Source organism: Anopheles merus, chromosome 3L (genome assembly GCF_017562075.2).
Source record: "Anopheles merus strain MAF chromosome 3L, AmerM5.1, whole genome shotgun sequence".
NCBI classification, from domain to species: Eukaryota; Metazoa; Arthropoda; class Insecta; order Diptera; family Culicidae; genus Anopheles; species Anopheles merus.
In genome coordinates, this window is record NC_054085.1 from 6,335,941 (window position 1) to 6,363,064 (window position 27,124).

Consider the following 27,124-nt stretch of genomic DNA (forward strand, 5'->3'; position numbering starts at 1 on the left):
AACCCCCACTGCGCATTTTAGAATCGTGTGATCTTTTCTAACCGGAAGCGGTTCGTGCGGGTCGTTTTTTTACTGTCAGACAGCATGTGCGTTTAAGTGGCGATATAAAACGGTACTGGCTCGTTGTGTAAAAGGGCCTGCAATATTTCGGACTGGGTGTCGAATGTCCAACCTGACTCGGGAGGTGATTGCCCTTTTTTCTCATTCGTAACCACTGTGGAAATCTCCCGAGGTAAAGAGCTTCAACCTGGATGTAAGATGTGTTTGAGTGCTGGAGGCAAATTTTTGTCTTCCATTGTTTTCTGAAGTGCTTTATTTCTGCGTCCTGTGTTTGTTCAAATCTTCAGTGTTAGCCGTTTTATTTTATTTTGGATGGGTAAATATCAACATTTTACTGTACAAGTCTCTCTTACCTTTCTGTGGATCAAATGTATTGCAAACTATCTGCTTGTTTAAAGCTATAGTAGCTTCGAGAGTGTTTTATTATTACTTTGGAGTAATTTCGTTTCGTTCCGTTAATATCCCTTATTCCTATCATATAATACCAATCGCTTGAACATTTTCTCATTAAATTATTGGAACATCTATGCCAGATGTAGAAATATTTTTGTCAGAAAAATGTTTGCAACAACTATAAATGGCATGGATTTCGGGTAGTATAATGTAGTACAATCAAAAAGCAAAAATTAGGATTCTGATGTTGGATAAAAATTAGCCATGAGTAGCAGATCTGCAACGTCCAAGCAATGGAATGTTCGTGCGACACGTAAAAAAAATCGTCCGATTTGTCGCCCGTTCGCTGCTGAGCTCGATTCACTTTATAGGCTTGTCCAGTTGGTGATTTGCTGGTTTTTTGTTTTGTTTTCTAGTTATGCTTTCCTCCCTTCACAACGTTGCCCGGTCATCACGACACTCCCTCGAACAAGGACCAACCGTGGCGGAAATTTGTGCGAACATTTTCTAGACCCCTTCTTATTTTGCTTCCTTGTGGCACTACGCACTTTGCGAGCAAGCAGCTGAACGAGGCCAGACTTTTTGACTCCATTCGGTGACGCAAGAATATTTTTTTGGCTCTTGTTGGAGAAAAAAATGTATGTAAAGAAAGCAAAAACCATGCCTTTTTGTCCCAGTTTTCCGGCGCGAAAGCCACCGAAGATGGGACGGCCTGTTGCTGCGTGTTTCTGGTGGCACCAGAATGGTGGGCCGTATTTTTTGCACCTTTTTCCCCCGCCTCGAAACGGGACGTGCAACTTTCACCGATGGACGATGGACGACGGCGATACGTGCAGCAGGAGTGGCACTTAAAATTCACCCCGACATGGTGGTGCTAAATTTCATCTTTGCTTTCCCGGTGCCATTCATTTTAAATGCCGCTGGCAGTTGGCGATGTGGCCTTTTGCGCCTTTACCGTTTTTTTTGCCTACTTCATTGTGCACGTGTTTTTTTTTCGGGATGCTTTTTTCCTCTTCCCACGCATAGGTAACATTTTTGAACCTTTCTCACGTTTTTCGCGTTCCATCTCTTCAGCCAGTCGGTGGCTGCTGGGACAAACGGGACAGCACTAGAAATGGCATCGAAAATGATGGCCGAGCCAAACCAGTTTTCTTTCCCCTGGCCGAAGGATACTAATGAAAAAAAAAGTTGATAAAAAGTCACACGCACACCAAGACAAATGGTCGCACGAAAAAGGCGGCATGCACTGGACCGGCACAGCTGTCGCCTTCCGTTTACGTTGCTCAAGCGCTTAACGCAATGACCTTGGTTTTTTGGAAAGCACTTTACCTCTGCTACCACCATCCACGGCGCAAATGGAATACTTTCCCGAGACCCTTAACGTGATTCTGGTGATGCTTTGCAAAAGGACATCGTCAGTTAGCGTTTGGTACGTTAGTCGTCGTCCCCTCGTTTTTCGGAAGCGTTTTTCTGTGAATATAGGTAGAGTAAAACGTTAGTTAAATAATGGCAACTTTACTTTAAATTGTATCGATGGATTTTTTTCTGAAAATGGTGGAGAATTGAGATCGATTGACAACACATTTTATGGCACTTGGTTTGATGTCGATTAACGGCGAATGTCTTAACGGGTTTTCTGTCCCACATTTTGGAATCTGTTATGATATGCAAAGAATGAGGGATAGTTATTATTGTTACCAATTTTTCAATCAATTTATCAGCATTTATTTTTGTAAAAGCTGTAGGGTGGTATAAATGCTTAAATAAATAAATGGTGGTTTGATTGTGCACTTATAACAGTTGGGGGTCTAAGAGTTTTGTAAAAGCCAATATGACTGCGTAGGTCGTTCCCCTGAGTAGATTTTCACCTGCAGAGCTAAAGTTCATCGCCCACTAAAAATCATTGTACTAAAGCTGAACTATTTTGCTAAGATCTGGCATCCCTCTTCGTCAGCACCGTTCGGTTTACACACTGACAAAGAAAGCTAGAATATAGGTTGCCCTGGGATAAATGGCTGCTCTCTCACTAACCTTGCGGATTGTTGCTTTTGCCTTTACCGTACCATTTAACTGATAAAGACTCCAAAAGCCAGAGCAGAAATTGTTCTACAGTATTTTCACGTTCCGGTCGCTTCGAAGCCGGCGCGTGGGTTTGCTGGAATTTGTACAACTTCATCCGTTTGACGATAGCAGCAAGAGCATCAAGTTCACCGGAAGTGCTGTTGCTTGTCAACGGTACGCAACTTCCGGAGAATTGCCCTTACACAGCCAAACACACATACCATCACACACTAACCAGTGTGATGTGTATAAACCCTGTACAAACTGGCTTCTCGCGGGAGATGATGCATATTGCGGAAAGAATTCTCAACTTTAATCGGCTCACGTTATGGAACGTGGATTTCGTGCGATGATAAGTGGAGGATGTGTTGAATTTGCGTGCGATTCAATAATAAAAATCCAAGATACCGCTCACTTAAGCCTGGTGGAGGTTTATTTAGCAAAAGCAAGGTGAGAGATGGGGGATGTCTTTGGATTTAGCGTTGGTAAAAATGTAGCCGCTCTTTTGTAGGCTGGTCGCTGTAGCTCAGAAAACGAAAGAACAGCACAATGAATGAGTATGAAGAGTGGCATGAAGTGGTGCTTCTCTTTTTGGATAAACTGTGTGGTAAGAATGTTGTTTTCTCATCACAAGCCGCTCCGGATGATGTTCTCGGCGAAAGCATGACAGTTTGTAATTGGCTTTAAATTAATGAGCAAGAGGCATGCGCGCAACGATGCTTTCAATCATTTAATGACGGAAATAATTATGCCCGATGGGTCCCGAGCACGAAAAATTCATGGAAACGAAACGCTAATCTACGCGATCCTGTGTGGTTTGAATGTCTTGTTCTTTACAGGCTGGTGACAAAGGGCAAATCATTTGTTTGCATTAAAGTTTGTTTATTGTAGATAATTAGAAAGAGTTTTAATTGAACGCTTTTAAATATTGTAAGACTAAACTGAATTACAAAATTCCTGAAATTAGTTAGAAAGCTAAGCCTCGAAACTTCTGCCCTAGACCCAGAGCCCCAGCGAAACCTCCAGAGCCTCATCCGTATCCGAATTTTTTTTTTAATTTTATGACATTATTTTAAATTTATCAGAAATGTCAGAACTTAGAGTGAGGAATAAAATAATGATAGGTGTACCTTTTGCTTGCAGAGGGATTTATGCATAATATACCTCAAATAAGCTTCATCCGTATTAAACATACTAGTTCTCATTTCTTGACCACATATCTACCGGTTAGTGTAACCTTTTGTGGAGAGATTTTCCCTGCCAGCGTATAAATTATGCGTACGCAATGGCACGTATGTTGAATGAAGGGTATTGTTTGGTACACATATCAAACAAAACAAAAATACCGAGAATGTGCACAAAGTACAAGCAGGACTGTAGCAGGCCCAAGCCATTCACTCTTGCTTAGTTTTACCGCAATGATGGTTGCCCTGCTGCGGTCGATGCAGCTTTATGACGCTCGGTCCCAACCCCTGTTCGCCGTATGATTTTCTTATTAAGAAAAGGTTCGTCTTCTAGATCGTGTTATTGTGCTGCTTTCGGAGGGATTTAATCGTGCTGGGCAAATTTAAAGCACGACGGCTCAGGTTGAGCTAAAGTTCTGTTTTCTTCATCGCCATGTAAACCGATCCTTTTCTTACGGAGCACCACAGAAAGGAGCAAACTTACGTTTGTAGATATGTGTGTGTGTGTTGCATGTAGTTTTAGTGTAAGGATAGCCTTTTGTTCATAGTTGCTCAAGGGAAAACGACTTCACCGACAGACAAGGGGCGGTCGATGAAGCCGTAGCAGAGATTTTCCTGCAGAAATTACGCACTCCCCTATCTTACCGCGGTTTACCCGCGGCAAACAGTTCAGGAGGAGAGAATAAGTTTTGACCCAAAGCTGGTGGTTTGTGGAATTGGCCTCTAGGCTATAGTGACGAAGAAAGAACCATATTGTGTGGCCATATCGTTGGATTAAAATTTTCTTTTTCCCCTTATTTTTTACAAATACTTGGTCGAGTGAGAAAGAAAGTTTTTCATTCTTGAAAGCTAAAAAAATCAATTTCTGGACGGTTAAAAAAGAAAACGCGAAAGCCCTAAACGGTGGCTTGTCTTGTTGTCAAATTTTAATCTGGATAATATTTTCGACGAACAAATGCCGTTTCACTATTGAAGAGCAGCTGCCATCGCAAAAGAAAGCACGGAACAAAATAGAACAAAAAGAAGGCGAAGAAAAAGTGCAACAAAATCTTGCTAATCTCCATCCGTCTTTCTTCTTTCCCTACATTGCAGGTTGGTTTAAACTGTGCGCGACCAGTTGCGGCGACTGTTGTGGGCCGATTGTTGTGCGATCCGTTGCGGGGAAAAGTGTCCTTGGGTGGTGAAAATCTTGAGCCCTGCCATCGCTGATGCGCCCATCGAACCGGTGATCCTAACTTTCGGTCATCCAATCCCACTAGACGTCCGTTGTGGAATGGCCACCCATCATCTGTACGGGGCGCTTATCGCGCTGGTGTGCGTGCTGTGCTACCACAACAGTCTCAACTGTGGCTTCGTGTTCGACGACATCAGCGCTATCAAGGAGAATCGAGACCTGCGACCACACTCCTCGATCAAGAATGTGTTTCTCAACGATTTCTGGGGCACACCGATGTACAAGGTAAGTTTTATTTCAGATGGTTTTATTGCTGCTTTTTTCGGTGTGTAATCGCACAAGTCCCATGGATTGAAATCCGATTTTCATTGGCCAGAGGGAGTGGCCCTGCTTTCATTCCCTGGCAGGGTGTGCAAGGTGTACTTAACCTTGGTGTAAGGGTCGGCTTCATAGGCGAAGCTATCCCGCAGTCGAAAATCACCCTAGGATTAGGTTACAAGCACACCTTAATTTACGCACCGATACTGTACTAAATTATTGGGGCCATTAAATTGGAAATTCATACTACCTTTCCTGGGCACACACCCATACTCATACGCAAACCCATGGACCGGTTCAGGGACCATGAACGAGGTCTGTGGTGTTTGAACACGTGAGAACAAGAATTGGTGTTGGTGTAGCTATCGATCCGGCTGCAGGAGTTAGTAACAAGCTGGGCTTTCCGATCTTCATGTAAAGTTGTGTCATTCCTATGCTGTTTTGCTGGGAATGTTTCATTACTTATAGAGTATACCGTGAAATCTAGTTGAAAGATGAACTACAAGCTTAGCGATAGACTCCTAGAAGACTGTTGAGTTTAATTGATTGATTAAAGTAGAAATGTTTTTTTTTGTACCAATAACTTCATGTTATTGTATCAACCAAAAACATATTTTTTTAAGGTTTTGCACTCAATACATACCATTCATTTTGAGTAACCACAGAACCCTCATCATGCGGTTTGTGGAATTTATATTTCCCACATTTAGTTTCTTACACTGTGAGAAAGCTTTGAAGAAGAAAAAAACCTACTCAGTACAAAATGTCATTTTTAAGCTTACAGTGATGACGGTATCATTTTCGATGTAATCCCTTCGCTTTGGTGACTTTTTCGTCCATTCCAATCCGTGCGAAACGGGGTAACCAATTTTCAACGAGCCGACAGCAGTTGTCATCAAAATACCGAACCTTCAACAAATAAAATAAGCCTGGAAACATGCACAAAACAGCCCCGAAAGGACAGTTCCCGGGAGAAAACCGACCTAGGAAGGAACCAGCAGTACCATTTACGGCCGGACGGTTGTTCTTCACCGGGCCAACGGTGTTAAATATTCTGCACGAGTCTCCCCATGGCACTGATCTGCTCCCTTGGCGGATGACCCGGTGCGTGTTTGTGTCGATATGTGTGAGGCACAGTCGGTACATATATATATATATTTGTTTTTTTTTTTTAATATATATATATATTGAAGCCCTGGGCCTACCGCGTTCCCGTTTTGCTCCGCAAGCTAGTTCGATACTACAAGGTCCGTTCGCAGCTATGCATTATTCATAGCGCTTATTTTTGGGGCGGCTGAAAGGGATGAAATCGAGCTACCGCCGGTGACTTGGCATTTGGAGTATCGGGATTTCCCAGTTTCCGGCAAACATTTGCCAACTAAAACGGAATTTAATGTTCTCAGTCTTTCCGCTTCCTCGTCATATGGTTTGAGCGTAACTAACGCTTTTGCTAGAATTCTACTTTAGCGTGCCAGATCCGAAGCACTCTATGCGAACGGTCAAAAAGTGGACACACCGAAATCAGTTCTAATGCTGTTTTATTAATTAAATAAAAATGAAGCCAACAAATGTGTACCATGTGTATGTGGTGTGGGAGTTGAGATACTTCGTTATACTGGAAAAAAAAAAATTAATGTGATGGTGTGCCCCCACCGTCTTCATTGGATTCCAATTATTTTTGTTGGAAATATGTTCCCTCTGGTTTCAGCTGGAAAAAAGGGAGGCAGAGTGGTTTGTGGGTGGAAAGCTATACACATTTTTCGAGCATCACTTATTCATTCTTATTGATTTCTTCCAATTAATTAGAATTATGTCGAAATGTTCTGCGAGGGGGATATTTTTTGCACTCCTCTTTGGCTCCAAAACAGTGGGAATTGCGTAGGGTGCGCGATGCCTGAGTCGTATTTGCTTTCTCCAATTTACGAACTTTTGCAGCCTTTATTATAGCACAGTACGATGATTCCCATTTTTCCTTCGTTTCCGTTCGATGATTTGAATGCCCGGTTTTTATCGTTGTTGCTGACGAATCCTCAGGTTGATCAGGGCTTTCAATCGATTTGGCTAAAGCATGTACATGCGGGTGCGTCGTGCGTGCGTTTGAGTAAGTTTTATGATTTTATTTGCTCGCAATCTGGTGATTGTCGAAGTGTTTTGTATCGGGGTGAATTGATGATTCGAGGACAGCCGGGCCAAAGCAATGAAGGAATGAATAAAATTGATTGATCTCGTTCTAGTGGATAATCAAAATTGAGTGTATCGAGGGTGCGAGGTAGTTTGTTTGAGTGCACGACTTATTTTGTTTGGTTTCCTCGGTTTTCTGACGAAGAGAATAAAAATATCTACTTCTTATTTGAGCGTATGGCCTTTGATGTCCGTTTTGGCATTTTCTACTAACGATCTATTCGTTAACCCGTGATTGTGAAAATATTCTTCGTACTATTCGTTAGGTAAATGCTCCCGTTTGCATTCGTCATTAGCGTGGCCTGGTTTATGTATTATCATGCTTCGATTAATCCCACTATTAATGACTTCTCATTTCACCGAGGATGGGTTCTATTAGACACCGCCTGGGGTAATCATGTCGAATAATTTGATAATTGTGTCAGAAGCAAAGTTGCACGCAAAGTAAGCGAATGTGACAAATCACTCCCCATTACAAGGGGTGCGTGCGTCATCCTCCCAGCCTTTCTATAAAGGAAGCCAGGCGTTTAAAGTCTTACCACAGCGATTATTTGTGTACTTTTGTGCGACACTGCCGTGCCATCAAAGAACAAAGGGAAATGTAAAGGAAAAATAAAAAATCAACACCCACACGGGGGAAGGTGCACAAGACTCTCTGCGTAAGCTGCATGCATAAGTAAAACATAAATGACAGAGAAATATTGCTTCTCACGCTCGAGAGAACGCGCGCGCCGTGTCTCCCTCCACACGTGAGAAGAAGGGAGTTCTATTTTGAGTGTGTGTGTGTAGTGCGCGACAGTTGTGCGGGACCGAATGGAGGTGATGCAGAAGAAGTGCCACAGCTTTAATGTGTCGCTTCCGTTCCATTTTCTTTTGCTTTTATCACATTAAATTCCCAGGCACGCCGTGGCGACCGTGTGCCAACGGTAGTTCCACCTTCCTCTAGGGAGGTTTCGCATCCCTGGACGCGAAGATGGTAGGGGGAGTGAAGGATTTTTTTGTCTTTCAGGTGCGCGTTTTTCCGAGTGAAACAGCGCCTTAAGTGACACGTGGTTGTGACATGCGTCCCCGCTTCGCACCAACTCACACTACGAAAATAGGCGTGGAGAATATTTCCGCGTGAGCTTCACGAAAATGCTCACGAGTGGTGTTTTTTTTTTGCTTTGTTCTTTGTAAGGAGGTGACAGGATGCTGATGTAGCAAATGCTAAAATAGGAAAAAAGACTCTTCTTTTGTGGTGGAAGCAGTGAGGTGCTCCACAGCGACTTACAACGCGGGTATATTAAAAGATGTGTCCTTTAGCCACGTGTGCCTCTCGCGGGGGGAGGCTTGCTCCTTTTGGAAAGGGATCTCGTTCCCAGAATTCGGTGCCAGCTTTGTGAGCTTGTGTGTGTTTGTGTGTACCGTCGTTTACTTTTCGGTAATGTCGCTTTCCTATAAGACTCACTGTGCCTCTATATACGGGAAATACCATTCAACCGAGAAACATAATCATTCCACCATGAATGTTGCATGCTTTTTTTGTCTTTGTTTCGTTTTTTTTCTTTAAATTTTTCTGTTTCTGGCCGGCAGAAGAGCGAGCGAAAGCCACCTTTGAAAATGTGAAACAATGTATTGCGAGAAAAAATGAAGCACCTACAACGATCCATCGGTACCGTTTCCCTTTCTGTGTGGGCCGAAAAAGTTCCACGTTCGATTACTCTGTGTAAAGTAGGTGACCTTCTTATTAAATGTACTGGTGCTATGTTTGTGTGTACGAGAAAATTTATATCTCTCCCGTCAGTGCTGTATACCAAATTTTCTCTGTTCATTCGCTTGTTCGACAAACATTGCGTCTTGTCTTGGGTGGGTGTTTTTTTGGTATTCCCTTAGAAAAATGTCACGAACATAAACATGTTCGCTTCTTTGCAAAATTACAAAACATGCTTTTCATGCTCTGTTTCCATTTTCTGTTTCAACGGCGGATGTCGGTCTTTTCCGTTCGGAAGTTCATTCATTCCGGCAGAATGCGTGTAATATCAGAGCGGGACGCTAAGGCGCTAGATTGATGGTTTTACTTTGGCGGGTTTGTATCGACAGGGTAGGGTGGTAGGTAGTGACGTGCTGAGCTTGTTTGAAGGGTAAAAATTAGTCGCTGCCAGTTATACACTTCCGTGTGGAATATTTAATGTACATTACAGATTCAAACTTCAGTAAATTTGGTTTAGGTTTCATACTGTTTTTTATCGGTTTTCATAGTGCGATTTGACTTAAAACTGACTAAAGTTTGATAATCCTCAAATGTTTATAATATAATGCTCATCTGATAAAAAACTCTATCGAATGATACTCTCATTGCTGATTTCTAATGACATTTCATTCGATCGCTAATGACATTCATGTTAATTCGCCAAGAACAGGAGAAAAAAGACACACATACGCAAATAACAAATGTTGTTTGTCCTTCGTTTTACCACAAACTCATCGTGACATGTTCACTTTCATTTCATTCAACGCAACAATGGAACTAAGCAAAATATGTAAAAGCACCCATTTGTGTACGTGAATGTGCCACCGATGTAAAACTTCGTACGCGACGCATTTTGCGCATCGAGCACGTGAAAAGGCTATTCTCTTCTCCGTTCACCCTTCGGCACAAAACCCATCGATTGGGACGAAAATTTGTGCACAAGATGCGTGACTCTCAAGATTGAGTCTGCTCCGTCTGCTTGCGTCAGCGTTGCTCGTCAAACGGGTGACAGTCACGGGACACGTTTGCTGACAGGTCGGCCCAAGGGGTATTACGCGTCAACGAAGTGCGGGGCACTGCCGGATGCTGGGTGAAGAAAATTGACGGAATCAATTTCGTCATCGATGCGAAAAGCCGATGCAGCCAGCGCATGATGAAGATTTAATCAGGCGGGTTCCGCACACTCACGTCTTGCGTGATGGATCGCGACCGAAAATCTCGTTTCGGGCTGTGGTGGCTTGACAGAGATGAGTCGGTATACGACAGGGATGAGTCGCTCGATGGCTGGGTGCGGCGCCGATGAATCTTGTCGGTAACCACACATCCACCTCTCTCCTTCCACTGTTGTGCTGTGCCCTGTCGCTCCAGGTGTCCCTTGATTTGATTAAGGAGATTCGATACTGTTACTCCTCCCACTACAATGATTACTACAAAATGTGTTTCAATTTAGCGTTACCTGCATATGCAAAAGGAACGGTGGTGGTGTGAAGTTGTTGCTTCGGTACACTCTTGGAAAGAGGTAGTAATGCAAATGGTTTTGATATAAATTTGTTGTATGTACCACAGCTCTCCGCTTCCTCTGCTTGGAATGATATCGTTCCTAGCTTGTTCTTCCTGTTGTAGGTTAGCTTACCAAGAAATGTTAATTAACTGGGTTAAACATCAGTGTCGTTGAAAGGCATTCTACATTTAAACTCGCAACGAACGTAAAATGAACGTAATTTGATATGTAATGCAATTTTTTTTAAATTAGTTTGTTATTTATACCTGAACAACACATTTGTTTTAGAATACAAGTGACTCAGCAAAATACTTTTAAAGGTTAATAAAATAAAGGGTTAATTGTCATATGAATAATAAATCAAATAAATCGAATAAAAGTTTTTTTTTAATAATTTATGTTTTCATCGTTCTATGATATGCACAGCCCAGTGGACAAGCACTTTAATGTTTGTTTTTCATTGTCTGCAATAAATTTGTTGTTCACATTACTTTAATTCTACAGCTGTGTTTTTTAAGCTTTATTCCGTCACGCATTACGATTTGACTGCATTAAGACCATGGCAGCAATGCTTCTCCATTGCCAAATGTTTTTTTAAACCTTTGCGAAACAAAATTTAAAAAAAAACACAGTAAACTTTCAAAAACAGCTAGACACAGGTAAAAATTGCCCCCATGATTCGACGAATAACATTCGTTGACTTATTTTTCATTTTGGTATGCTTAATTTTAATGACAACTCCGACTACCTCAATTGAATTGCGGTAAGAAAATCATTAGCGGAACCAGCAACGAATCTTTCACTACTGTATATATCGAACAAACGCCATTGCCCTGGCAGTAAGCTCTATTTTGCGTGTGCTTCCGCTGAGTGGAACAAAACGATGATGCCAAAACATTAACCATTCATGAGCATGAAATGGTGGTAGCGCGAGAAAGCGACCATCCAACGATCATCATGGTGTAATGGATACTGGGCAAGATTGGGCAAGGTCGGTCCTTCCGGCTAACTTAGGCTCACCACAGGGCAATTTTCACTGCCCGGCTAACGAAAGCCTTTTCCGCAGAAGTAACTATAAAAATAAATTGGTTTATAGGTTTGGCCAATCGTTTCAGTGCCGTTATTTAAGCACGAAAGTGCAACAGCGAGAGGAGTTTTATGCTTGCGCAGAAGAAAATCTTAAAAACGGAAAATTTAAAATAAAGTGTATAAAAAGAGTGTCCTATTAAATTTTACCACCGTTGCGTAGAGAAATGGTAATAAAAAGAAAAGGAGAGTTCACAAACAGCGTTCATGTCGCATTCTGCCCCTGCGGGCTTGGTAAATCGTGCAAATATTTTAAAGCTTATCTCGGCAAACGTTGATAAGCACACCTTCGGTGTTTGAATGAGTGAAGATAAACGCGACCAAAGTGGTGTTATGTGCCAGCGTGGTGCTCTGAAATTAGTAGTAATTATTCTTTACTGCATGGTGAAACGTAAAGCACACTTGTCTGGTTACTTGTGTGTATGGAATGGAAGCGAAAGTCGTCTCAGCACGGCACTTTTAAAAATTGACCCTACTAGAAAGGCCCCATTTCAAACTCTTCCACTCTGATTTGTGCGCGTGTCAAACGTAGGTCACGCAAGTTGTTGGAAAAGTGTACATGACGGGGCGTAGTCACTGGGACTGCAGTACTCATTGTAATGAACTACCACTTTGCCTTGCGAAAGCTCAAACCAGTTAATGGAGTGCTTAGGAGTGAAAGGTTAAGCACTGTTGGTGGTCGACGGTAAATCCTCTTATAGGTGGTCAATTTTTTCCGTAGTAATGGTATTCAACTTTTCTGGTGGGTCATTACGAGCTAAATTGGCATACATAAAGGAGTGTGTTTTGTTCATTTTGAAGAAAAAAAGAAGAAATGAGTAATTTTTTTTTGATTTTTGTAATAAACTGCAATCGTAGTCATCGTGTGGTGGTGTTAGGTATAGTAATCCCTTAACTTTGATCCAGATGATTTCAACACGGTTTTTCTAAAATCCGATTTTTCACCAAAAGTTCTGATGAAGTTCTGGTATGAAAATAGCAATTTGGACTTTCAGTTTCGATTTAAGAATTGAAATTTGACTCAAGATTTGAAGATATTAAATTCGCTATGGCTGTTTTTGCTGATTCGTGAAACGAACAATCCAGATATGAAGTTTTCAATTAACACCAAAGCGTTGGCTCTTGGTTTTTAAATTCATTATAACATGATTACTTTAAGAACAAGGTTAACATGAATCCCATCATCATCATGATTTGCCTCATGTCTACTTGCGAAGCCGTACTTTTAGCGGATTTGTGTGTGCCTCATTAGCCGTGATTTTGGTTTCGTTTAATTGGATTACATTTTCCCATCGTATATGGCTTGTGTAGGTGTGTGGGTTTATTAATGTGCAAGCGTGCCTGCCTAGTCGCGTCCAGCCTAAAAGGAAACGACCGGCAAGAACAGTCCCAAGCCCTCACATTCTTTTTCGCGCAATTATGCCACGTCACTGAGGCAGACATTTGGTGTTTGTGTGTGTGAGTGTTTTTTTTTATTTCGCCATGTGCAAACTAAAATCTAGGACATTGAAATGTCTTACTTTTTCACTCCAACATTACTTCTAATTAGAGCCGGAGCCACCCGACGCGTCCCCATTATGCCTAATGAGACATGTGATAATCAAAAGCCCATCATTCGCCCCACGAGACGTTATTCGTGTTGCAAAAAGCGGGCACGTTTTCTACGCAAAGGATCTCAAATTAAGAGCAAATCTCCGTCGCTCTAGATTGCTCGTCAAGGCTTGAATGTGTCTCTGTGAGTGGGGCGGTATGTGTGGCAGACGAGAGGGAAATTCTATTTGCGAAGGCTGGCTCATTCGAATGGCACAACTCATTTCCACACCGCACCTAATTGGACGCTATCTTTGGCGTACTAGTTGGTATTTGAAGGCATGGGTGCAGTTTGAAGACTGAAGAGAATTGTCATTTGCTTCAATAGAGCGATGAAAACGAGACTCACTTGCTTCACTCGATTGCCCCCCTTCTTGCCTGTCCATGTTTTGTGGCCTGTTCCATTTCAGTGTTTTTAGATTCATCTAATGAATTCTTTCATGTCGCACATTCCATCGTAATGAATGAGGTTTGTGGAGCTTTTTGTCGTCGAATTTGCACGCGCTCTCATTCGAGCATACATATGATGAGCACGCGAAAGTGGTGTATAGGAAAGCTTTTACGATAAACTATGTATGCGTAGTTCTAGGTTTATCTTATTTTGTTTAATTAAGTTATCGTCAAGGTATGGTAGCCATGGTTTTATTTAGCTTTTAATCAAATGTAATTGAAGCTTGCGTAAGCAATTACCCGGATTTATTTTTCAAGTTTTATTGTTATCATACGTTTTGAAATGCATTTATTGTAATAATGTGTATACTTCATATATTACAACTAAGTTTTTACTGAGAGTGCTGTGAACAAAAGTGTAAAGTGGTCATTCGATCACATGGAGGCGCCTGGTGTTTTACGCTTTAAATTCAATGTTAATTTAAGGTGATGCCCTTTTTGTGGTGAAATAAAAAAAATAATAAACGCAAATTAAATAATAGCCCACACGCTGCTATAAGCGTTTCATATTAAACCGAATGTTTTCGCATTCCCGATCGGCACTTGATGCATTACAGCTGATGCCGTCGCACCGTTTTCCTCCTTAGCTAAACAAGCTTTTCCACCGGTTGTAATATTGGCCTACCTAATAAGTAATGATTGTTTGATTTGGAGTAAATTAGCAATTAACTAAGCGATAAATTTATCAAGCAAACATAAACATATTAATGTGGACAGTGACGCATGGTGGTGATGGTGGAGGTTTGCCTGTGTAAATATACATTGCCATAAAAGTTGAAATTTGTTCGCTCTACCGTGTACCCGAGATCGACCTTTGGTGCTATACCAACGCATATACATGCACACACCACCACGCACACAGTAAAGCTTAGACTAAAACCAAAGCAATGGGGGAGCAGGCATGGGGATACATTGTATATGCTTAAAGTTAATGTGCCCGAGAGCAGAACGATGCGCATAGAATGTTTATGCATGGGCCAGTGTTATTTGCCCGCAGAAAATCTGGAGCGTGTTGTGTACATTTTATTTAGAGTTTTTTGTTTCGTTCTTTATGTTGTGACTCCCTCTCCAATGTTTCAATATTTACAGTATACCAGTAGAGAGTGGCTTTCATTTAATTGTGACAGACAGACGGTTATCGTGGAGAAACGAAATAGGTCGACGAGAATGTCATTTGCAAACACCTGTTACGTTAAGAGTTTTGTGCGGCTGTGTTGTGTGAGTGTTTATTTCATTGCACGATTCCAAAGTATCGTGAATATGATGCAGAACACATCGTTAAATGATTTTTACCTGCGTATGAAACTTTCTTTATAGTGTTACTTCCCCACAATAAATAGTTTAATGGCGTGTTCAGTTTATTTTAATTGTAACAATGATTTCAATGAGTCAGTTTAGAATTTTTTTTTTGCATTTTTTTAAGCATGTTATTCTATTTCTATTTGCAAAATATTATTTCATTGTTCATTCCGCAATAATCTCGAACATATTTAATTCAGTACCGATAAAAACGGTAATATAGCTATTACCGAGCCACCACTAATCTCACAAAATAAGTAAACTTTCTCTCACAGCATATGGACCGAATGAAGCACAATCTCGCGCCCATGGGATTGTTCGGCGTACAAACCGCGCAATTTGCCTTACCTTGATTTTCCACGAAGGAAAGATTAAGTTAATTTCAGTTCCAATCGTCTGCCGTCACGATGGGGAAAGTTGTTTGTATGGAAAGATCCCTTCCTGGCAACTCCTTCGACCAGCGGGTACGTTAGCAAAACAAACCTAAAGTTCTTGAAAAATACTTACGCTTCCAAATCACTTCCGTGTCCAATATTCGTCCCAACAAAAAGTTCGTTGTGTTAAGCGTTCTCTAGACTTTTGTCCCGATTATCTGTCCTCAACCGAAGGGCACCCGGTGGGGTGATCTACCCCGCACAAGAGTGAGGTGAAAATTACTATGTACAACGACTTTGCACTCGTTAAAACAACACCATGCCTATCCTCAGCATAATTATACTACTGACAGCTGGGATTTCTTTTGCGATAAGTAGAAACGATACCAAAGACGACTAGAACAAAGAATCGTGAACACGACAGTGAAGATAAAGGCGTGATTGAGTTGGGTTTTGATTGAAAAAAAAAGAAACCAAACATGAACGTTTATTGCGGGACTAGCAGCAAATGTGTTTTACGTAGCTAGGATCTAATTATCAGTCATTTCAATAGATGGAGCAAACTTTTTAACTACTCATCGGAAGTTTCTAAGACAAAGAACTAGCATTTGCATTAACTTCACGTAGGGGTTTTCTCGATATCACTCCATACTAAAGGATTTTATAGGAAACTATAAATAACTTGGCACACAGTCTGTGCGAAATCGACAATATCTGGCATGTTAACCTGTTTTGTAACTGTTGCAACGACTGCTGTATTTGTTATGTATTTCGTACCATTATAATAATCAATTTTGAAAGCTTATCAACGTAAATTACTGAAACTTACTGTGTGTTGTTTTATGTCATCTTAACCACATGAAAAAGAAGTGCACAGTATGACAGAGTATAATATTTTAATTATTGTGGTCACCACTCAGCATACACAATCATAACATCTTTTTGTTCATAATGCTAGTTTCCTGATGTCGTGCGCTTAATTAGAATGTATCTCATACTTTTTAAAATTCTGAATGATTTACGTCTGAGAGTCTATACTTCGTTAGAAAGGGAGCTCTCTTTGTCTCTTCAAAATAAAATATATTTGCCCTTCATCTCCAGCTGTTACCAGCTTCCTGCACGAACACTTCCAGTTTCCGGGCAGTGTCCGTCAGTGTGCTTTTGGAACGTGTCATTCAATTCCCCGTTCTATCGCGCGTTCCATTTGCAGAATCGCTCTAGTGCTGTACTTTTTTTGTTTGTTGGGTACTACTTCCATCACCAACCTTCCTTTTCTTCTTCCTTCAGCTGCTCCACCTGTGTGAGTGCATGGCACTTCAGAGATCAGGCACCGGAAATCCTTTCCAATCTTCCCGCAATCATAAGTGATGTGGCGTATCTGATGCATTCTCCAAAAACTCCTAAGATGAATAATTCATACCGGTATTTGTGAGCGAGTGTGCGATGTGGTTCGTCTCCACATCTGTACGATTCTCTCACTTTTTTTGGCTTGAAAATAAGGTTTCATGCACAGATCTAATGTCCTTATGGTCGCAGTTTTTTCCTTTTCTTTTCTCTTCGACTCATGCATCTCACGCCGAAAGGTATCTCCAAACCCTTCGCCATCCTCCCGTCGAGAAAATTGTTAGCTGTGGTTCCAACGACACCAAACACTGATCGGATTAAAGTTTGGTTTTGGAGCAGTGTCTGGACTGGAAATGGAAAAAAACCTGGTAGTTTTGTGCTAGCGCTGCCGGGGTCTGCCATACGACACACGGCGTACAGGACACAAGCTCCTCCTCATACTAACCGCACATTAGTGAAGCAAAAATCGAAAGCTTGTTGTTTTCTTCCTTTTCTTCTTCGTTTTTGGTTCCCCTGCATCTTGGCCCGTCACATGCACGTGATTGTTTGTGCTCATTTTCTCCACCCGAAGGTGCAAAATGGAAACAGACAACGTTCGGACGGAACGCAAATGGAAAATAAAACAGTGGTTGGTACGTGCAGGCAAGGCTAGTGGTGTTTTCTTTGTACTGCAAGTCATCGTCGTTGTTTTCCTCCCCCCCCCCCCGCGGTACTTTGGTCCCGGAAGTGATTGGTTTGGTTTGCATCCGTTATGCTGCGGGTTGGCTGGTAACCGTGCAAATGTACCGGCAGTGTTGAGATATGAATCTCGGAATCATCAGAGTTTGGGTGTACGCTTAGGCGTAAGCATAGATAAAAGGATTGTTGAGGCAAGGACAAAAACTGTAGATCATAAGCACACCGGGATGCACTACCTACTGCTGCACCGAATGATGCAGGATGTGGCAGACGACTGTCGGAAATTCGGGTTGATCCGGTTCGCAGTCGGGTGGGTGTGAGTGTTTCGATCTTCTGGTTGGAAGCTTGCAAGTAGGCCTTTTTTGTGTGTATGTGTCTCGAATCTTAGTTTTGTAGTAAGGGGTTTTTCTTTTTTTTTTTCATCATTTGCATCATCCTTTCCATCATTCGTTTCGTGATGTTGCGCTTTTTTTGTTCCTAATATGTGTGAACCATTGGGAAAGGTTTTCTGTATGCTTTCATAGTTGCTACATATTTAAATATTCTTAAAACAAGTTGCGTGAGATATTAGAGTAATCAATCGGAAAGCAATTTTGTGCTCAACGCAAAGAGTCTCATTTGGTTTACGTTTTGTCATTCACAACAACAACCGATGATCAATGTATAGAATATTTTGCTGTTCCTCTGTTTTGATCTGGAACTTAACTGACAAAAACACGAATTTTTGCCAATTGCACATTAACATTGCCCACCAAGAAAGCTCATCGTACCGTTCGATGGTAGAAAACAATCCATTCATGCCTGAATTTTCGATTCCACATAGTTTCGGCACATTCTACCTATTGTGTGCCAATGCTGCTGATGGTGTTGGAAATTTGACCACGTACATTTCCGGCTTGCCAGGGGATTGCGTTGATCACAATGCGCGCCAGTGTCGCCCCATACATGCACATGAAGGTAACAAAAAAAAAACCACCAGCGACTTTCACAACAATAATAACAACAGTGAGCGGAAAATGGCACGAAGAAAACCATACCGTACGAGCACAGCAAATAACAATAACAACAAAAACAGCGGAACTACAGGTTCATAGTTTTTGCACCTCACTTTGGCTCACGTTTACACACATACGCAAGTGTTCGGATTGAATACAAGCAGCATCATATTTTCCCACCAAAACATCTACACACACATACTTCGCGCAGTATACAATGAGAGTGGCACGATGTTGATTCAGTCAGCCGAACCAAAACCTGGGCCAGCCGGAAATGATAGAGGCGATGTGTTTATTCTAGTATTTGATTATTTTCGTCCAGCAGAAAATGTTCAGCCACCGTTACCACCAGCAACACCTCCACTCGAGTCGCGTTCTTTACCACCACCACCTATCCAGCGTATGGAGGGGTTTGTTTTTTCCGCACGGATGCACACTTATCCCGTGTGCGAACGTCCTTCCAGCCCACAAAACAACGCAAAATAGGTACCATTTCGTTTCATTTTGGTGCTTGTTGAAGTTGAGTTTGTGTGTGTGTTAGTGGATTTTTTTTCTCTTGTTTTCATCCTACTACCGGTCGGTTGGTACTGTTTTCGTTTCATTCGTGTCCAGTACGCTGACCGAAACGCTGATATTGGTGATGGGGCTTAAACAAATGGCGTTCGTTACGGTCGGCTTTGCTCTGTTGGCGGACTGTTTGCTACTGATGTGATTTTTTTTTTTTCGCTGCTTTCGGTTGTGCAGGGCAAAAATTCCAAATCGATACAGAACGACAAATGCTTCATACCAGTCGTACCCGTGCGCATCATTCAGCAGGAGCAGGAGCGAGGGTGAGTTGTTTTTGCTTTCAGTGAAACGAAAAATGAACGGTTCCAAATAATTCGCGCATTGTGACTGAAATTATCTCAATCGGTATGCGAATGATCAAACGGACGACTAAAAGTATTGCTTTGATTTGGAATTCGGTAAGCTAGAAGAATTGGGCAAATAATCCGTGAATGTTCATCAAATTCATCAAATCGGTCTTCTACTTCTTCGCATTGTGACAACTGCTTTCATTTATTGTCTGAATTTGTTGTTATCTTTAAATAACCAGGCAGATTCAGGTTAGAACACTAAATTTAAATCGTTAAGTGTGTGTTTGTGTTTTTTTTATACAAATCGTACATTGAGCTATAATTACATGCCAGCCTCATTATTGAAATGGGATCACATCATCCCAGAAATAGATCTATCAGCACGATAATGAGTTGTGTCTTACATTTTCGACTGCTCCGTTCACCGTCCATCAAACGTCCTGGGCTGCGTGACCTTAAAAAGTCCTTTTGCCGCAGATGCGGAAACCGAACCGAACCCTGCCAGGATTATAGGCAGCGTCCTTGAACTTCAGCCAACTCCGAAATGATTATGTTCCACCCAGCCGTGCGGCCGGAACGAGATGATCTTCGATCCAATTAGCATTCGTTCGCATTTCCAAGAATTACACTCGTTAGCATTGGGTCTGGAACGTTTGTTCGTGTGCTCGTTTTTTCGTTGTTGTTGCCTCCTCCACCGCACAAAAAAAGGTCTTGAAGGATAAAAAAAACATCCTTCACCGAGGCTTATGTGGAACACATTCCGTCGGGTTTTGGACCGTTCGTTTTGTATGTGTGTGTGTATGTGTGTTTTTTCTCGACTTTCCTGCCTAATGTCATTCCCAAGAAAGATGCTTTAAAAAGAGTAGTCCGCTTCCCTTCATAAAAAAGGATAAGAAACTTTCTCTCGCTCGTCAATTATGCGATTCTGGGTCACCGTGCAGAAGCCCTTGTTGTATGGGTTACTGAAAAGGTGATTTTTTTGTGAGATTGAGTTAATTTGAATTCATTGCATAGCAAACATACATACATGCCACAGTGTCCTCTAGTGACGCTGCGGTGCTTATAAAACTGTTTTGTAAAAGTGATAAAGTAGCTTTAAGTTAGATGAATTCACATATGCATTAAAAAAATTGTTTCTTCGAAGCCAGGTGTGACGTACAGATAAAGCTTTCCAAAAAGTAAACGTAACATTACGTTAGCTTGCACCCCCCATGTGAAACGTCCTTGTCGAGGTTCTTTTTTGTAGGGAAATAAAGTTATGGTCCTGCCAGACGGTGCTAATTGTCATTCTCATCATCAAAGGCGCTTAAGCAGAGCGGCATTTGTTTCTCAGTGCCTCTCGACTTATCTGCTGGCGCTAAGTCTCGGTCTCGGTTCTACCGCAGTACTGTCACGATCATAGGACTGGTGAAAATCTTTCCCTTACCATCAATCGCCATACGGTCGGTCCGAGCATGCTTCGTTGTATTTGTTGTTGTTTTTTTTTTTGTTCATTCGCTGTCGTCCCGTCACGCTTCAGTGTGATCACGCACCACTTTCACTATCCCCATTGGAGGCTAATGATCAATTTAGTATTCAAATCAGCCAATTTATAAGCTTATTCCAAGAGCTTGTTGGCGCGTTCCCTGCAGGGTAGATTTAACCATCGTCCTGGATAGCGTGTGTTTGTAGCTTAACACCACTACGAAGGAAAAGGAGTGTTACACAGTCGGAAAGGCGTCTGGTTCTGCCATGCATCAACATTTGGGTTGCGCTATGTGGTTGTAAGATACATTCTGCCTGACAGTTGCGGCCCTGTTTGCTTGCTTCTGCATAGCTTGCGTTGAGATTTTAGGCTGAAGCAATTACTTTCCAGCCAACCAAAAAAGCAGGAAATCAAATAAAGAATCTAAATGGGAAATCGCTCGCGGCCAGACTCGCGGGAAATGTAAACTTCTTGTAGATAAAGTGTGATGGCAAAATTGTCAAGATAAGAGAAAGGATAATTCTGAGCGCGGTTGCCGGGGCGACCGCCACCAGCAACAACAGAGCAATCAGTTTGGAAGAAGGAGAAAAAGAACTGAAACAACCGAAATTAAACAGGACGACAAACATAACTCTAATCGCTTTATCTCGATGCCGAAAGCGGAAATCGCAGGCTGGGAGCAACACTAATTTCCCACCTTCCGCCTTGTTTTTCCACGGCACGGTGTAGTGTCGACGGAAACCCCTTTTTTCGAGGTAGCTCTACACTGGACGGGCCAAGTTTGCCCATAAATCTGTACAAACTCCAGAGAACCCTCAACTATGCCGTCTTCCTCCTTTTGCCCTGGGTTCAGCAGTATTCGTTGTATCCGTTTCCGGCACTCCAGCGAAACACTCCTGGGGTTGTGACGTGTTAGTGAAAGAGATGGCAGAGGGGACACATTCCTGAACACAGCTAGGAAAAAACTGGAATCCCAGCCCTTTGGTCGTTTTTGGTTTCGTTAGCAGAAGCAGCCCGTTGCTGTAGAGAATTGTACTAGGGTAACAACAAATGAAAAAACAGCAACTTCTCAACGGTCAAAAGCAGTTGCAAGTAGTAGTGAAAATAGAAAAAAGGTAACGCAACATCAGGCATGCTTTCCGGGCAATCCCCAAAAGGAGTGTAAATTTTGCGATTACACTCCCGGGCGCCCTTCCTTTTGCCGTCGTGCCAGATAGCATCTGGCAAAATCCTGAGGCTTTCGGTGTTTTCCCTCTTGCTTTTTTCGTTGTATTTTTGTTTTCTTGCTCTTCTTTCGCGCCAATCTTTAGTTCCGTTGATTTTGACCGCTTGTTGTTTCCCGGGAGGCTGGAGAAACGCTTACGAACGCATCCATGTGTTTTTTGGTTGTTCCATCCATTCCTTGAATAAGACTTTAGGCACACTCGCTCCCTATCTGTTGCTGCTAGCGCTGCGCTGCCGGTCCCAGAAGGTTGACATTTCCGGTGCGCCATTACGATTGCCTCAGGGCCGGTGCCGTCGTATTCGGCTGTGGCATGAGTTTTGGTACATGTGTTTGATTTAAACTGGTTTTATAGGGTTTTTGTTTCTCGTTATTGTGCTTGAGCTTGTTTTGATGTGCTTTTTGTATTATCTCTAGTGCAAAAGCTGATGTACTGCCAATTAGCTGGAAGGATATTAAAGTGTTAAAATCTGAATAAACTTCCTAAAAAAAAAACAATCAGATTACAGTGCAGTGATTTTTGCATTAAGTTTTAAACAAGAGTAAACCACATCTTGAAAATATTTGCTCTCTTGATAACATTGATTTTTCCTCTCTGCTGGAAGACAATAGGCAACCATTAAAAAAATTAAAATGTGTTAATGTACAAAGGAAATGACGTTGTAGCGCCGATTGATTATTTTACATTTAGGTATGTTAAAACGCAAAAAAAGAAACGTAGCAGGTCGCGTGTCCTGCGGAATGGCAATAATTTGATAGCAATAATGTGACCGATATCGCATACTCATGCACTTTAAGCCATAAAAGTCCTTTCAGACATCACAATTTGCTCTTACCTTGAGAAATGGTGGCGAATCCTTCATTTTACTCCAGCATTTGCACAACAATATCTGGGAATATTGTGCCCAACATTACTCTCATTCGGCATGTACTGTGTGTATGAGAAAATAAAACAAACGTTTTGTCACATCCCTCTTCAGAAATAATCATCATAATTCGTCTGCTTGAACTTCCCTATCAAACAATTTATTTATTTTTTATATAAAAACACACAAACACACACTCCCAGAAATGCAACAGCGCAATTGCGAACGAAATACTATATTATGAACCGCGCGAAAGCCCGACAGCAGCAAACACGAGGATGAGCATTATAATGCAATTATCAATCGAAACCATCATGATAATGTTGCCGGTTGGCAAAGGATTTGCTGTTATTAATCGTTTTGGGTCAATTTAAAAGCCGTGCAAATTGTAACGATTGGCATGTTGTTGAACGCATAAAACTGTCGTCTTTTGTTGGTCGGCATACACAATTTTTTTGTACTCCGTTATTCTTTTTGCAGAGCTCTTTTTAATTCCCTTGTTTGCATGCAATGCTCATATGAATCAAATCGATTTCAGCGCACAAAAAGCACATTGAGTGAATTAATGATCGATTGTATTGATGTTTAATCTCCAAAATGAAGGTTTACAATATTTTCAAAGTAAAGGTATCAGAAGGTAGATTAAATAAATGTTTACTGCCTCGTAGCAATATGCTCTCGAAACGTACTCGAATCCAATTGTAGAACGAACGTACCGGGGTTATGGAAAACTTGAATTGCGTGCGTGTTCATCTTTCATCAATAGGTTGTCTTGTCCGGTACATGCAGAAACAAACAAAACAAAAGTTGGGCAAAACAAATGAACGGTCATGTTCAAACTGAACGTGTTATCGTGCACAGGTACATTCCCCCTGGCTCCCGAGCAGGGACACGAAAGGGAAGGAACAAAAGCGTTGAAAAAGCGAACGAAAATCTCATTAGTGTGAACAAAGCCTACGAACATTGTCATGTGGCGAGTTCAATTAATCATTTTCTGCTCAGTGTCTTGCGGAAGGTCCGGAGATGATTTTTCATTGAACAAACACGGAGGCATTAAACTCGATTAATGGCCAGTTTGGTTCGAGTTTTTTTTTTTTGTCACGGGTGCGTTGCTGCAACAGGAATGCATTTTGCGCACCATGCAGTTGTTCAATTATGGGTTCCGTGTAGCTTCCAACTTTTGTTGTGGCATTTCATCTGCACCGGAGGGAAGCAATCGAGCATCAAAAAGTTGCGACAACGTACTAGGCTGTGCGTAGGTGTGTGGAATTAATGGCATGGCGGGATCGCTTGCGTTAATCACTTTTTGGACAGCTGGCTCGCCAGTTCGATTACCACCGCTGGCTTTGAAGATTGTCGGCCGTTGGAAAATTCGAAATTAATGTAGCTACTGTGTGCGGGAGAAGAAAAAAAAAGCACATGCATACACACGTTATAACGTGAAAATGAGATGAACCACTGTCCGCGACCTTTATTCTTTTATCCAGTCGTTTCGTTTTATGTTGTAGCACAAATTATCACCCGTGCGTAAGGGTTGTGACGCAAAATCGATAGCGAAATGCGTACAAACCAAACTTGGCTACAAAACCACATACGATCAGCCGCAAATGAGGAAAAGTTATTAAATTTTTCTCATTACTCCCGTGGCCATGATTGGACCGTTCGTTTGTGTTCGTGTGTTGCTACACTCCTGTTTCCAACCCTGGGCTGCTTTCGTAAAAAAAACACCTCAAAATATGTGCTTCCAGCGCAACGCATGTTTGAGTGAAGTTTGTTTGAATATTCGTTTGACTGCAGTTTTGTTGCAACGTTGAGATAGGTAGATGGATGGCACGGGTGGATGAAGGCTTTGGATGGGTCTGGGGAGAAGGCGCATGATAGAGTGTTCCACTGACGAGTGTGTTCATCACTGTTTTTGCTGAACCAATCATAATCAGAGCACGACACTGTGCTGGCGAGGTTTCGTTGTGTTGTTGGGTTGGTGGTTTTGTAGGCTTTTTGTTTGCAATTATTAATGATGAAATGAATTTTCTATCCACGGATGGTGGCGAGCCATTGGTGGCAAAGGGGGGGAAGCTCCAGGACTTCCCGTGGGACCATAGCTGTTGCTTTGTGTTTGTGGTGTTGGTGGTAAATTTTTTGATTGAAATTTTAATCTAGCAAAATGGTTATTTAGTAAAGTTAGTTCCTGTGGCTCATTTCGCATAAAGTGATTTATTATGATTGAAGTTTTTTTTAATTATAAATATGTTATTTTATTTTATTTTTTATTTTATTTCTATATTAGTAAACGTAACCATTAAATCTTCTTAGCGAAAGTTTCGTTCTATGAATCAATGCTTTTCAGTTTGATTATCTTTTCGGGTCTCTTCTGTGCTTCGCATTAGTTTTCTCTCTATCTCTACCTTCGCTCTCGTTATCTCTCAATTCTCTTTCCTTATCTCTCTCGCCTTATCTAACTCTTTTTTCATTCTACATCGCTGTACACACCTAGCTAAATTTAGTGTGGCCATGCTAAGTACTGCTTAATTGGTTATGGTACAGTTGAAGTTTTTTGTGTGGTTTGCTTTTATGGGCTATGCTCCCCGCTGCCAGCGCTAAAAGCCTTGATGTGGAAAATCAATTTGATCGCAACACTTTGTATTCGTAAACTGGGAGAGCAATAGCAAATGATGTCAGGGGTAAGATATCCGCAACAACAAAGCCCTGAAAATGACATGTCAATCACTGGAGGCATTATCATGGTTTAATATCACATTACTGAAATTGTTTAAGGTTTTTTTTTTCACTATTTAAGGTTACGACGAGCATTTTAAAATAAAAAAAATACCTTTTTAAAATTAAAACAAAAGTACATAGTTCAAAAGGTTTTTTTGTACACTATAAAATATTATTTAACTTGTTGTGTCTTAAAAAAGGAATAATTAAAAGATACATTAAAAATATGACACTTTTAAGCTAAGTGCAAAAAAGCAGATTTGCATCGTCGCTTCTGCTCTTCCGATGCGTTAAATCTTTTTTTTAGCTCACTGTGTTAGAATCATTCTACGTATTTATACGAACATTCATGATAAGGGTTTACTTTGCCTGTTAAACTTGGGGTTGTGTTATCCCAAATACATCTTTAAAATAAAAACGTTTCTGAATGAAATGGACAGACTGAAGAAATGTGTTGAAAACAATTATAAGAATTTACATTAAATAAATGTCAGCACTTTTGGAGTTTACATTTTATGCGTGAAACATATTTATTTTTGAAACATCTGACTTTGGAGTAGCATTTTCTGTATTAATTTGATGCTAACATTCACTATCAATCCGTATTGTGCGCACTGCCCAGAGAATCTTAATTAGACTGTATCCGGCGACAGTAAAATTACTTCCAGTGACGTGACTGCGGCACAATATTACTTTCTGTCGCAATAATCGCCCTGCATACAAGGCCTTCCATTTGCAGTATTTCCCAAAGCGTATTTTGTGCTTGCAGCAACCTAACCTTTTTTCCTACACGGGTTTCCACTGACCAGCACGGTTGAAAGAACGGTGTTGCAATACTAGCATCCCTCCTAAGTAAAACCACTTTGATCTTGTGCTGTATAGCCTCAGTAATAGGTCTGCCGATGAAGTAGCTTGGTGGTGCAACTTCGGTGCACTCTACTGCTTCTAGTGCACGCCACTTGCGCATATCCGTCGCATCCTCTGGTGTATTACATTCTGCTGCGAAAAGCAGCAAAAAAAAGGTCAGTTGCTGCAAAACTGGGTCCAAGAGTGCTATTCTCAACACATATCGATGCAAGACAGATCGCACTCTGTTTTTAAAGATACAGTTTAGTTTCTTTATTTGTAGAGAGAGTGAGAGAGGTAAAGATACAACAAAAAAAAAAAACAAACATAAAGTTATATCATGAACACAAAATCGTGAGAAGAACAGCTTGAGCTCGTCGAGCAAGAGTGTATCGATTTTCCCCTTTACAGCTGCCGCTCTACTAGGAATCAAATCGCTTCTGAGGCTGCTACTCTTCTATGGAGACAAGGCTCCTACATTTTTTCATGGTGTACTGGTAGCAATGCCATCGGACCAGCCTGTGCAAACCATGAAGCATGACCGAGATCCAACAGCAGCAGCATCGTCATTGGCAAAAAATATATGTGAAAGAATAGTATCCTAAAAAATGAACCCCACGATGCCCAGTGCCAGTTAGCGTGAAAGACTCGTAAGCGCTTGTGCCAGCAAGCTGGCGTCAGCTGGCGTCATCCCGATGGCGTCATGCAGGCATCGAAGTCAGCAGCATACAAT

At 41.5% G+C, this 27,124-nt stretch overlaps 1 protein-coding gene across 6 annotated transcripts in view; it reads left to right on the top strand.

The window, feature by feature from the left end:
* LOC121598294 (protein O-mannosyl-transferase Tmtc3) overlaps positions 1 to 27,124 on the top strand; it is a 154,060-nt gene that overhangs the window by 11,304 nt on the left and 115,632 nt on the right. For all 6 annotated transcript variants that reach the window (XM_041924910.1, XM_041924915.1, XM_041924914.1 and 3 more), the window contains one exon: positions 4,791 to 5,157. In XM_041924910.1, the coding sequence (XP_041780844.1) occupies positions 4,972 to 5,157 (186 nt within the window). In that variant the 5' untranslated portion in view covers positions 4,791 to 4,971. The remainder of the gene's footprint in view (positions 1 to 4,790; positions 5,158 to 27,124) is intronic.